Source organism: Myripristis murdjan, chromosome 11 (assembly GCF_902150065.1).
Source record: "Myripristis murdjan chromosome 11, fMyrMur1.1, whole genome shotgun sequence".
In the NCBI taxonomy this organism is placed as follows: Eukaryota; Metazoa; Chordata; class Actinopteri; order Holocentriformes; family Holocentridae; genus Myripristis; species Myripristis murdjan.
In genome coordinates, this window is record NC_043990.1 from 18,004,699 (window position 1) to 18,017,408 (window position 12,710).

The 12,710-nt window shown below is 43.7% G+C and overlaps 1 protein-coding gene across 1 annotated transcript in view; it reads left to right on the forward strand.

Moving 5' to 3' along the window:
• runx1t1 (RUNX1 partner transcriptional co-repressor 1) overlaps positions 1–12,710 on the forward strand; it is a 66,198-nt gene that overhangs the window by 35,980 nt on the left and 17,508 nt on the right. Inside the window, exons 2-4 of the mRNA XM_030064290.1 lie at positions 5,088–5,225; positions 6,895–7,136; positions 10,192–10,281. Of these exons, the coding sequence (XP_029920150.1) occupies positions 5,088–5,225; positions 6,895–7,136; positions 10,192–10,281 (470 nt within the window). The remainder of the gene's footprint in view (positions 1–5,087; positions 5,226–6,894; positions 7,137–10,191; positions 10,282–12,710) is intronic.

Below are 12,710 nucleotides of genomic sequence, written 5' to 3' on the forward strand. Positions count from 1 at the left end.
GTCGTAAAGCGAGGTAGTCAAAGTCAAAGCACTCATCACTCCTTTCCATCACGGCTCCGTATGTCAATACCCACCCATGGAATGCTATCCAGTCACTGGACACACTCCTGCTGCTGCTACAATATGCAATTGGTTGTGAGGTAACAGGGCTAATAAATGGACAACAGACATGCATTAAGTCCAGCCATTAACTTTACAGACATATTACACGAGGAACAAGCGTTCGACTTTGTTTTCAAGGTTGTTTAAGAATGCTTGTTCAGATGGTGCTTTTTAATTAAATTATGCATGACAGAGAGTACACTTGCTATTGTTCAACTTTGTTCTATTGCTTTGATAAGACGAAGGCATTGTCTATGTGTGCAGACATACATCTTTTAAATGTGTGAAACATGTATTTGCCATGTTTTCTGATCAAAATGGATAGTACACACTCATGTACCTCGAGCTGTTTTCAATCATGTGCTTCTGCGAGATTTTTTTCCCCTCTAAGACTGGGTAAATTACCTTGTGAGGGGAGTATTGCTATTGATTCAAGTGGCATAGCAATTGCTGAGTGAATGGTTGAGTGCAGCCCTTGTTGGTTAGTATGAAGCCATTGATTTTATTCTGCTTATATGGTTCACAGTGCTCTCAATCAAATCAGAAAGAAAGAAGATGCTGTTTATAAATCACATAAGTCAATGTGTGAGTACGTGTGCGTGTCTGTGTGTGTGAGAGAGAGAGAGAAAGAGAGAGACAGGGAGCGAGAGAGAGACAGTGAGAGAGAATATATTATTGCCTGAATGTACGTGTATGTATTTGCTGTGTGCATGGATTTCACACTAACCCATTCTTTATCCTTCATCTTCGGCACCTGAGGGACTGCGGATGAGTTTCACATGCTTACAGGGGTAACATTTCTCTCATCTCCACCCGGCAACTGCCATCCAATCATAACACTGACCCAGGTGTTAATCCCCAATTACAAGCCTGTAACCAAACGCAGCTTTTCATAACGCCGCCGGGCTTGCAGTGCCTTGTGGGAGCTCAAATGGATCTTCAGTCAGGTTTTTTGTGGGGGGCTTTTTTGCCCAAATTCCACATCTTATTTTTGACACGGTGCTTCAAATGGACTTTTTAAGTTTTTACACTGAATAAATGTTGAATTCTGGCAAAAAGTTTCTGCCTTCTTCTTTGTTAGCTGGTATAAACAGCACCCCAGTCTTCTCATATCGCCTCTCACTTTGTTGAAAAAGCTTTGGCATACTGTGCTTTGCACTATAGAGACTGTTGGTGTTCAGTATCTCATTTCAAATTGTATTGCACTGATGTGAGTCATTTGCACTATCCATTTCACTATCTAGCCGCAAAGATTAAGGCAATTAAGATGATTTGGATCATAATTTGATGTCCTACTATCTAACAATAGATCAAGTGAGCTGGGCCAAATATAACCACACAATTAGAAAAAGCAATATACAGAATTATGGAAAACATGAGCTCAAGGATTCACTGAAACGGGTTAAGTACAACCATGTGTGATACGGTGACTCCTCTCTATTTAACTTGGGCTCGTTAACCATATACATGTAAGTTCTTTGTGTTGACTGGAAAATGATGAATTGCCTTGGGTGTTGTCACCCGGCTGTCTTTTTTAATGACCTTGTGTTTTCATAGGTCATTTTTAAGCCAGGCGTACAGGATATGATAGCTGGCAGCCAGGAGTAAGACTATATGTTTCCACTAGTTACTCTGCTATATCCTGAGTTTATAAAATAAATAGTCAGATCCAGGCCTTTTACTGTGGTGAAATTAGAATAGTAAACCTTTTCTTGTTCTGGCCAGGCCTAAGAGGACGGAAAGGGAATGGAAAGAGTGTGCATATGTGTGTATGTATGTGTGTAAGTATGTATGCGTGTGTGTGTGTGTGTGTGTGTGTGTGTGTGTGTGTGTGTGTGTGTGTGTGTGTGTGTGTGTGCATTTGCCCTCCCCCTCACTCTCTCCTCCCTGTCTTCCATTTATTCATACTCTTCTTTCTCCTCCATTCCCAGTTTTTTTTTTCTGCTTTCCTTATCTCTGTTCCCCTGCTAACAGTGAAATATCTGAGGTATCTGAAAAATATAATTCGGGTGATGGTCAGTTAAAGTTAATAAACAGACAGCATTACAACTCCAACAGCAAGTCAACATTTCAGCCCAACCTGAACTGAGCCCAGGAGATCCAAAAGGGTCCTCCGGGGGTTCGGGTCTGGTGTGTCTTGTTCCCCGCCCTGCTCTGTCTGCCTTTTTACCCTCCTTAGCCACCAAGTCTGAGTACCACTGCGCTGGGAGCCAGACAAACCCAACCTTCCCACTGTCTTTATCAGCCGACCACTCCTGGGAAGCCTCCAGAGCATGCTCGTTTAGAGAGCCTTCCATGGTTAGTGGGGAGGATGGTGACCTCTGTCCGGGGAGGGGATGCAATAGCGCTCCCCTTCCTTCCTCCCCTTCTTTCCTCCCCTTCTTTCCTTCTCCACTGACAGTATTAAACTGGGATCGGTTGGAATCTGTTTATCACTGAAACCTTTGCGGTTCTTTGACAAGCTCCCAAATACTAAAAAAAAAAAAACCTCCTCAATGATTCACTAACAAAAAGAGATTTTTCAGCAGGGTGGGTGTAGCATCATAAACTGCAATGAAAATTTAAGTTTCAGGCAACTACTCTTCACTTCCTTATATGTCACAATACTTCAGCTTTCAAACCCAGAGAGGCCCAATATTAATGCTCCTTAGCAGCATGTTGCCAGTTGCAGCAGCCTTGTGATGCAATGATATGGTATATATACAGTATATCTTCTTTTCGAGACAAGCTTGATTGTTGCAGGCAGTTGCATCATACTCCTGCTGCTTATTTTTCAAAGGGTCAAAACATAGAACGAATAGAAATGACCCACAAGTTCAACCTGGAAATGGAGTTATGGTCCTCACTCTGTTTAGCTTCTCCGTGATATCTCCATCTCTCCCTTGCCTGCCTGCTAAAGCCCCAGCTAGTGTGACTAAAATCCTTAGACACAGTGCACCTCAGTGACAGGGAGGCAGAGGGCTATTGAGGCGCGGGCCTAGCTAACAGGCTTAGGCAATCTGTCTCCTCTCACTCCCATATTCCTCTCTCATTTGATCTAAACTTGACATGATGGAAGGCGAGCAGTCGGCACCAGTGTGCACTAACACCGATATGTGCACTGTACACACTAGAGCGCATGAACACAGAGGTAAGATATGCAAATCAGCATATAGATGCACATACACAGAGGGCCAGGTGATATGGACAAAATCAACTATCACAATATGTTTGACCGAATAACTCGATGTCAGTATTGTAATTATAGTGTAGAAATGACTGTTGGTGCTTTCATCAAATATTTACACACAGGAAATTTCTCATAAACAATCATTAGTGATGAATAGAACAGCTAGAGCAGTCTAATAAGTTCAGCCTTCAAAACAAAGAAAATACAAAACATATAACAGCATCACATCACGATATCCAAAATCCCTGATATTTAGTCTCATGATAGCAATGTGGTATTTATATACTGGTCAGCCCTAGATTGATATTAATATTAGACACGGCAAAAGCATGCATATGCATCAAGTAAACACACACAAACACACGTGCCATCGATGCTCTTGTGCTGGTCCTGCCTTGAGAACAGTGTGTCTCTGGATCACGCAACGCAGCCTTCCCGCCCTGATTACCAAGTGTCTGTGCATTTGTGATTGTGTGTGTATGTGTGTAATTGTAGTCTTTCCTATATGTTCTCAGCGTCACAGACCAGATAGCACTTGTTTCTCTAGCAGGCTCCTCCCTTCCCTCCTTTCTGTTGTTCTCTCTCTCCTCCTCCTCCTCCTCCCAGCTTCCTCTCCCTCTTCTCTTTTTTACAATCTCAGTTTTGCAGCATGCCACGGAGACAGTTGATATCTGCCTGTTGACTCTGTGATAGGCTGGTTAGTGCTATTGCTTAGAGCAGTTGTGTATCTTATCCGACACAATGCCGGTTTAGCCCATGTGCCGGTGAGCGACTCTGATAATGTTGTGTTGTTGTTCTGATACGGCTGATACCGTCAATTATCAGGCAAACACAAAGCAACTGAATTAGGTCAAAATAGGCAAAGAAAATGTTTTCGCTTCGATAAACGCTTTATCTTTGCAATTTCTTGTGAAAAGTGCGAGTGTTATGGCGATGGATCCAAAAATCTGTGTATCTTTTATTATTCTTCTGGTATGTGTATGTGTTTGTAATAAGAATCAGAAAGGACGGGGCGAAAGACACTCAAGCTCAAAATAAAAACAGGGACAGAGCATGGACATCTATTTGCATATTTGTCTGTTAGAGAGAGAGAGAATGAGAGAGAGAGAGAGAGAGAGAGAGAGTGTGTGTGTTTATGTGTTTGTGTGTGTGTCCCAGCTCAAATTAGTTCATTCACTAGTTGGTTGTCTGCCGTGGCCCCTTCCTGAACAGATGTGAATGTAGTACCCAGAGATACAAGTATTAGAGGAGTGTGTGTGCGTGTGTGTGCATGCTTGTGGGTGTATGTAATGAGCACTGCAGTCGTTAGCAGGGGAGGGGGTGCTGTGTCGCCATTCTGTACAGCGGGCATGCAGAATGGCACAGATGGTAGTGGAATGAGCACCCGTACTCACTGCAGATTTACACTTTTCTCTAGGGTGTGTGTGTGTCTCTCTCTCTCTCTCTCTCTCGCTTTCTCCTCTCTCTCTCAGTCTCTCATTCCTCATTTGACAGTCTGAGCATATGCATCAGTGTCATTGTGGCAAGACACACAGACATATGATGTGGTGAGCTGTTTTTTCTTTTTTTCTTTTTTTCTTTTTTTTTTTGGTCTGGTCCAGCTCATAGGCGCTGCGTTTGCAAATTAAAGCCTTCTGTTGTTTGCCTGCAAATTTATTTCGACCTGAGAAGCGAGATGATCTAGTTCTTTTTCAGTATACAGATATGAAACATGTCACCCTGAACTCTGATCTTCTGTATCTCCCATGAGAAAACAGCGGTTTGTTGTGTATTTTAACATCAAATGTAATCCTCTCCTTGTTGTTTTTGTCCTCAGATCGCACTGGGAAGCGCACCACCATGCCCGACTCACCTGCGGACGTCAAGACACAGTCCAGGTTGACCCCTCCCACCATGCCGCCCCCACCCAGCACACAGGGAGCACCCCGCAACAGCTCCTACACTCCCACCACATGTGAGTTCGCAAAAATATACACAGCTACATGCACTAAGACAAGCAGATTCACATGGAGAATGTACCAATGTTCCCTCGATTCTATGTTCCCTCATCTCTATATTTCATCAGCTCCATGTTCCCTCAACTTTATGTTCCCTCGTCCCTATTTTCCCTCAACTCTTTGTTTCATCAGCTCTTTGTTTCCTCAGCACTATGTTCCCTCAACTTTGTGTTCCCTCAGCTCCATGTTCCCTCAGCTCTCGGTTCCTTCAGTCATTTATTTCTTTGGGACTGAGGGAACATTGGACATACCCCTTCAAATACACATGCATGTCGTCCAGTCGTGCTGATACACATTGAATAAGCATATGTGAAAGCATGCACACACTGAGAAAAACAGTCTGTAATCCAAGACTCTCTTAACAAGCTGCAGCGAGCCTTTTCGCAACGCGTTCGTTCCCAACAGCTCTCCCAACATGTTCATTAACAGCCACACTTACAAACCTATGGAGCTTTTGCATGACGTGCACATACTGTAGCCTCTGACGAGCAAATTACACCCTAGTATTCACTTAGAAGTGCATACTTAACCACTTGCATGAAGAGCACTAGAATCAAAGAATCAAAGGCCCTGTGGTTGAAAACGCTCAGAGCACTCAAGGCGGCTTTAGTAGAGCTAACTCTGCAACGGAAGCATTATTTTGTTCGCTTTCTCTTTCAATCTCAATTGCTTACTCTTCCTTTTTCATCTGTCTGGCGTTTACCCCATTTCTCTCTCTCTCTGCTCTCTGTCTCTCTCTCTCTCTCTCTCTCTCTCTCTCTCTCTCTCTCTGTTGCAAACACTCAGGATGGTTCAGACTCCGCAATTAACGTCGGGGCTTCCGTGCAATGAGGGAGGAAAGGCCCGCTCTCTCATTACGCACGCCGAAGGTTTTAACAAAGCAGTATGCTTTGATTTCCATCCGACGTAATTGTTACCAGATGTAGTTTGAGTATCTCCTCTCTCTCTCTCTCTCCCCTCTCTCTCTCTCTCTCCTTACAGTGGCGGCTTTGGACGCCGGCCAGAGTGGGAGTGAGTGGATCGCTAGTCAAAACCTAATCTCATTAGAGAGAAAGCTTTATGCCGCCTTGTATCTCTTTGTACACCAAACCCCCGCCCCCTGCCATGCTCTGGCGCAACAGGGGGTCATACTGTCCCTGCTTGTTTAGACTGCAGGGAAGAAGGGAAAGGGGGGAGGAGGTGGAAGTGTGTTGGAGGGAATTGTCTCCAAATGCGGAGGGATGTTTTTTATGGGAGGATGCCGCAGAGGATCAAAGGAGCCGAGATGATCGGAAACAAATGTTGAGGATTGCGAATGTTTTCAGGGGGATGTAAATCGCTCCAAACCAGTGGTCAGCTTTCCATGAATTTTGACCCATGTTGTTTCTTTTGTTGTCATTTTTAAGGGCATTTTTACAAACACTGTTAGTGATTTGTGCATCAGAGAACAGAATGGTCTACCAATTAAAAACCAAAGTTCAAATATTTCTGCATAGGTGAAATCCACCAAATTTCAGATCAATCTAAAACACATACTGGTTAAAGTTTTCAAAAACCCATGCAAACACTCACATAGTTTTCAAACGGTAAATATTTTGTTCTCAGTTGTTTAATGACAGTTGTTTTGTCCTCCCTTGTCTCATCCAGTAACCAACGGCAGTAGCCACTCCCCCACGGCCCTCAACGGTGCTCCGTCTCCTCCCAATGGCTACAGCAACGGTCCTAGCTCCTCCTCCTCCTCCTCGCTGGCCAACCAGCAGCTGCCACCGGCCTGCGGCGCCCGGCAGCTCAGCAAGCTCAAACGCTTCCTCACTACACTGCAGCAGTTTGGGAACGACATTTCGCCCGAAATCGGGGAGCGGGTCCGCACGCTAGTGCTTGGGCTAGTGGTGAGTAGCTGTGCTGTCATGTGGGCTCATAGAGTGGAGCTCGACACATACCTGATTCAATTAGCAGACTATTTGAGGATAAGTCTCATGCTTTGGGTTTACCACATCAAGGCAGTTTAGACATTGACAGGTATAACTTTAAAATAGTTTATTTGATTTTGAGATCTTTCCAGGACTCATATTGCTCCATGTGGTAAACTCCACCCATGGACTGACGTTCATCAGTCCTTCTGGCCCACTCCACAGTGCAGCACAGTCCCTGACAAAAGAAGGGCAATGCATCGCTCTCTGTATAAGGAATGGCGTCAAACCAGGAGATGCACCTGATATCCACTTAAATTGCATTAGACTGCATTTGTTGGAGCTAAAACACAACACATACTTTGTACAAGAACAGAGAAGCACAGAAGATCAGGATTATAAGGAGGACATATTTTAAAATAACAATGTTGAGCAAATGTACCTATTATCCTAGTAAAGCACAGTAAAGATAAGATGACAATGTAAGAAAATGTTACATAACATAACAAAACATAACAGGAAGATGCACAAAAGGAAGGTTGGAACAAAGGAAGAGCAATGCACAGAATAACAGCAGTAGCATAGAAAAAATGAATGAACACTGTGTGACAAAACAAATCAAAATATGTGTCCAAGTGGACATTATGTATGTAGTTCTAAAAAAATTAACAACCTATATGCAGCATGGAGAGGAAAACTGAAATGAACATCATTTGAAATTTCAGCATGTATCCAGCATGTGAATAAAATGTGCACTGCACAAAAGATTTCCACATAATTACTGATGCAACTTACAAATCAAAACCACATATATCAAAACAAATTCATCCAGATCCGACAACACAGATGTGTTTCTGCGGTTTTCGCTCACATGGATGTATCAATGCTATATCACCAAGGGTATTTGGTATTATACATGCACAAATATAAAGATTTACCGCAAGTCTATGTGATCTGAGGATTTCTGAGCATAACGAGCAGGGGAATACAGAAATAGTGATTGAATGCTGTGCAGAGAGGAAGAAGAGGCGGAGGAGATTTTTTTAATTAGCCACACAGAGCATAGCCTCCTTTTGGCTTCACCATGTTTATTTTTCTCACTGTCTGCATACGCACATGCCTCTCCTGTGTCCTTTTGGCTTGCGTACATCTTCCTCCCTCCCTCTTTCTCTCTCTCTCTCTCTCTCTCTCTCTCTCTCTCTCTCTCTCCCCCTGCCTTATTGAAAAGAGTGACACCGTTAATTAGCTAGTTGTGTGCTAGGGAGAGGGAGTGAGGGAGACTCAGGAGGTTTCACTAGCTGTCAAGAACAGCCCCTACGCAATCTGGGCGAACAGATGTAAGCTTGAATGTAACAAAATTCAGGTTTGGGAAATAACACAGAGGGAGAGAAGAGGGGGGAAAAATAATATCTGCTTTTTTTATGTTCTGTCTCACTTTCCCTCTGTCTTTTTTTTGCTTGTTTTTCTTGCTTGTTATATGGCTCATTCTTTCTCTCATGTGCGTGCTCACCTTCCTTTCTCTCTGTTTCTCACTCTCTATCTCTCCCCCCTTGCATCTTGGGAATACTTCAAGTTGAAAAATAAAAACAGTGGCATCTTGTCAGCTCTTAATGTGAGTTACAGACAACCAAAGACGGAGAGAGAGCAATTAGACTTTGTTTGGAAGTGGGGGGCTGACAAACTGAAATGCACGAGCTACATTAGACACATAACCCCCACCAAACACACACACACACCTCCTCCTTTTGTCTGTCAGCCACATATACAAATACCATCTCCCCTGCCTGTGTATCCGCCGCACATTTGTTTGTCCCATTCCATGCTACTGTAATGTATTTTAGTCGGCAGCTTTGGTCTTATCTGGCCTCTGAAAAGAGACAGACAGACATTTATATGGTTGGCACAGGTGAAAAGAGGTAAACACAGCCATTGAACGCCGTGGCACAAACACGACAGGCTCCTGCACTGTCTTGATGATGATAAGGATGCCATCCATGCTTGTACGCATCAAGTCCGCAGCAGCAGAGCTGGTTGTCTGCAAACATCCAAACGTGTAAAGCAAGTGATGGATGCAAAGCAAAGGCAATTAAGAGGAAAATACCTGCACACTAATCCTTCCCCCTTGTGATGTTATTAGGAAGCAGTATTTCAAGCAAATTCGTGTTTGTCAGGCATGCCTACAGGGGCTCCATGCCAACACATGTATCATTGTATGGACATGTGTGCAAATTAGAGAATGCACTGTAAAAATCCACCTCATGTTGTTTCATGCTATGGCTGGGTCCTTTTATCTTCTAACACACACATACATTTTTAACCACAACTGATATTACAATAAGCAAGCCTGCGCTAATCCAAACACTTTTTAACTACACTCAAACAGCCGGCGTGCAGGTCCTCAAAATATTCAAGTACATTCAATTATTTAGATGAATTATACAGATGTTTTATGTGGATATTATCATTATTGGGTCAGCATAAATAAGTAAAATTTATTTATATTGCACCTTATGAGAGCTGATGTCAGTTTGTGCAGTTTGGTATCAATAGATTACAAATAACAAAAAATCAGTAAAACATCATGGCAAAAATTGTAAGTGCATTACAAAGGAAAGGTTGATGATAAAACAATCAAACATCAAACATTGTATTTGTATGCATTTGTTCATGTGCCAAAGGCCCCCTTCATGCATACCTTATATTTCATCTTCCTATCAATGTTCAAAAAGGCGGTACAGTCGGTAAAAAATTGGAAAATGATACACTTCTCATGCCCCGTGCAGCATATTTTAGAATGATGTGACTCCTATTCATATATGTGTATTTTTCTTGTTAATTGAAGGAGATGTGTGTCATTGTTTTCTGTGGGTCTTTCACTGTGGCCCTGCCATATGCTTCCTATTACAGAACCCGAAACATTCACTCCAGGCCAGGATATAGCTTAGCTTCCAATAAGTAATATTATCACTTAATGCCTTCCACATGGATTCATGTGTTTTCCCTTACCCTGTTTCTCTCTCCCTCTTTCCTCCAGAATTCCACGCTAACCATTGAAGAATTTCACTCCAAGCTCCAAGAAGCCACCAACTTCCCTCTGCGACCTTTTGTCATCCCCTTTCTGAAGGTAAATATATAAATATATATACTGTTACTAGAGAAAGCCTGCCCGCCTGCCCGCCTGCCTGCCTGGTCGGCCAAATCTGGAAAGCATTTAGCCAGCCCAGACACAGATGTGCATACTTCTGTTCATGTTATTTATCCCCCTCTCTCTCTTTCTCTCTCTATTTCCCAGGTCTCTCTCTCTTTCCATCTCTGTCTCCTTTCATTTCTGTCTTAAATGTTTCTTTCTTGACTCTTTCTCCCTGCTCCGTCATTTTCATTCAGAAGATGCCCCTCTCAATTAAAACAGTATTTGTAAATCATCTCAGTGTTGAAGCTCTCCCTCTTTAGGACCCTCTTTTCAACATACGAGCTCGCTACGTATAGAATTTTTTTTTCCTTGTAATTCTTGAACTGGAAAGATGTTATTTTTCAAGAAACTTGCTTAACCGGTGCTGGAATACAGCACAGCGAGTCTGGTTTTGGCCCGAGGACAATGTCCCCTTTCATATGCTCCTTTGCAGCCTCCTCCTCCTCCTCCTCCGCTTTCTCTTAGGCTTGTTTTGTCATTGATTTTTCTTCCCGCTTAGCCACATTTTCTGCAAGTATTTCCCATTTTCTACCATAAGAACAGTAATGCCAGTGGAAGGAGCGCTCTCCCCAGCATCCAGCCGTGCCCTTCCCTCGGCCCATTTGTCACCGGGTGGCTCGTTTCAATCACAATGGCTCTGCCTCGTGCCTCTTTATTCCAGTCTGGGAGATAAGAATGAAGAGAGATGGCGCTTTTCATCTGTTTGTATTCCAGAGGTGCAATAGTGAAACAGTCCATTTATGTGCGTTTGGGCTGTTTTGTGTCAAAAGGGGGTGCACATTTTGAGTGTTTGCATTTGGTGTGGTAAAACAGTGTCGAGGTGGGCAGTGGTGTTATGGTTTGTTTTGGTAGTCAAAGGTGAAAAATGGGTCCGGGTTTGGGATTGGGGGATGCACTGTGGAGTAGTTTGGACCTCGTTATGGGCTTTGGAGAATCTGAGATCAATATCAGCGCCTGACTGAGAGATGGAGAGCAGGGACAAGGTGAACGCTTAACACAACGCTCATTTGTTTCTATTACAACACCTCTGCAAAGATCCTATCCTTGTCTGGCTCTTGCTCTGTCTTTCTCTCTTTCTGCTGCTTTTTATTTCCATCCCCTCTCATCCTCCCTCTGTCTCTCTCCCCTCTCTCCCTCCTCTTTTATCCACTAGTCCCTCCTCACCCTGCTCCCCGCCTCTGTTTGTGTCTGAGTGACAGGTATGAGGTGAATGTTATTTATGAAAACAAGACAGTTGCTTCTCCCAGAACACAACACCATCACACTCTCCAGTGTGCATGTGTGTGTGATGTTTGTGCGTGCAGATGTGTGTGTGTGTGTGTGTGTGTGCGTGCATGTGAACTGACATTCACAAGCCTATATTGTTATGGCCACGGAGGTCCTGCATGGCTGTGCGCAGCAGAAATTGGTCCCACTACGACCGCCGTTACTGGTTGTTAACGGGACGCCCAGACGCCAGCAGGGACTTAGCATGCTCCATCTCTCCGTCTCTCCCTCTCTCCCTCCATCACTCCCTTATTCTCATGCGTCCCTCGTCCTCTTGCCTTCTCTTTTCATTCACCTTCCCATTTGTTCTCTCTCGCCGTATCGCTCAAGCCCTGTCCTGATGCCTCCCTGTCTCTGTTTATCTACTGTTCTTCATATATCCATTCTACAATCCCTCCTTCCCTGCTCCTCTCCTCTCCTCACCAGATGGTTAGTGTATCACTGGGACGGCTGCAGAATCAAAGATGCAACTCGTTTTTTTTTTTTTTTTCCCTCCACCGCTCCTTCTCTCCCTCTCTCTTTCCCTAGTCTAATTTTAGTGTCTTCCCTCTGCGGGGCCTTTAATGCCAGCTACCATATGGTAGCAGAGAGCAGTCGGGGGTGTGGGGGAGCTTTTATAGGTGCGCAGAAGCACAGCTGCAACAATACGCATCAGGGCTCAGAATTTTTCATTAAGCTAATGTTAGACCAAACTGACCCCCCCAACCCCTGTTCCTCACCACTCAACTCCTTTCTCCTTCTCTTAATGCCAAACCACGAATTGGTTGTGACTATTTACTGGAAGCGGGCAATCAGAAACCGCACAGCGCCAGTGATGCAATGTGTTGTCGGGACGCCTGCCACACAAGACAGCAGACTTACCAAATAACAATATGTTTCTCTGTTTTCAAGTTAAGATTATCCTTTTTTATGTTTTTGCTTGTCTTAACTGTCAGTTTTGTTTTGCTTTTTTTTTTTTTTGTTTTGTTGTGGTGATGTGAGAAGAGTGCAGTGAGACCGAGCCAGCGAAATAAACACACATTTAGCCAAACCGAGAGCAGAGCCGTGATATGGAATAAGTGAGATTGGGGGACGGTGTTGAGGTAAAAAACTAAGTC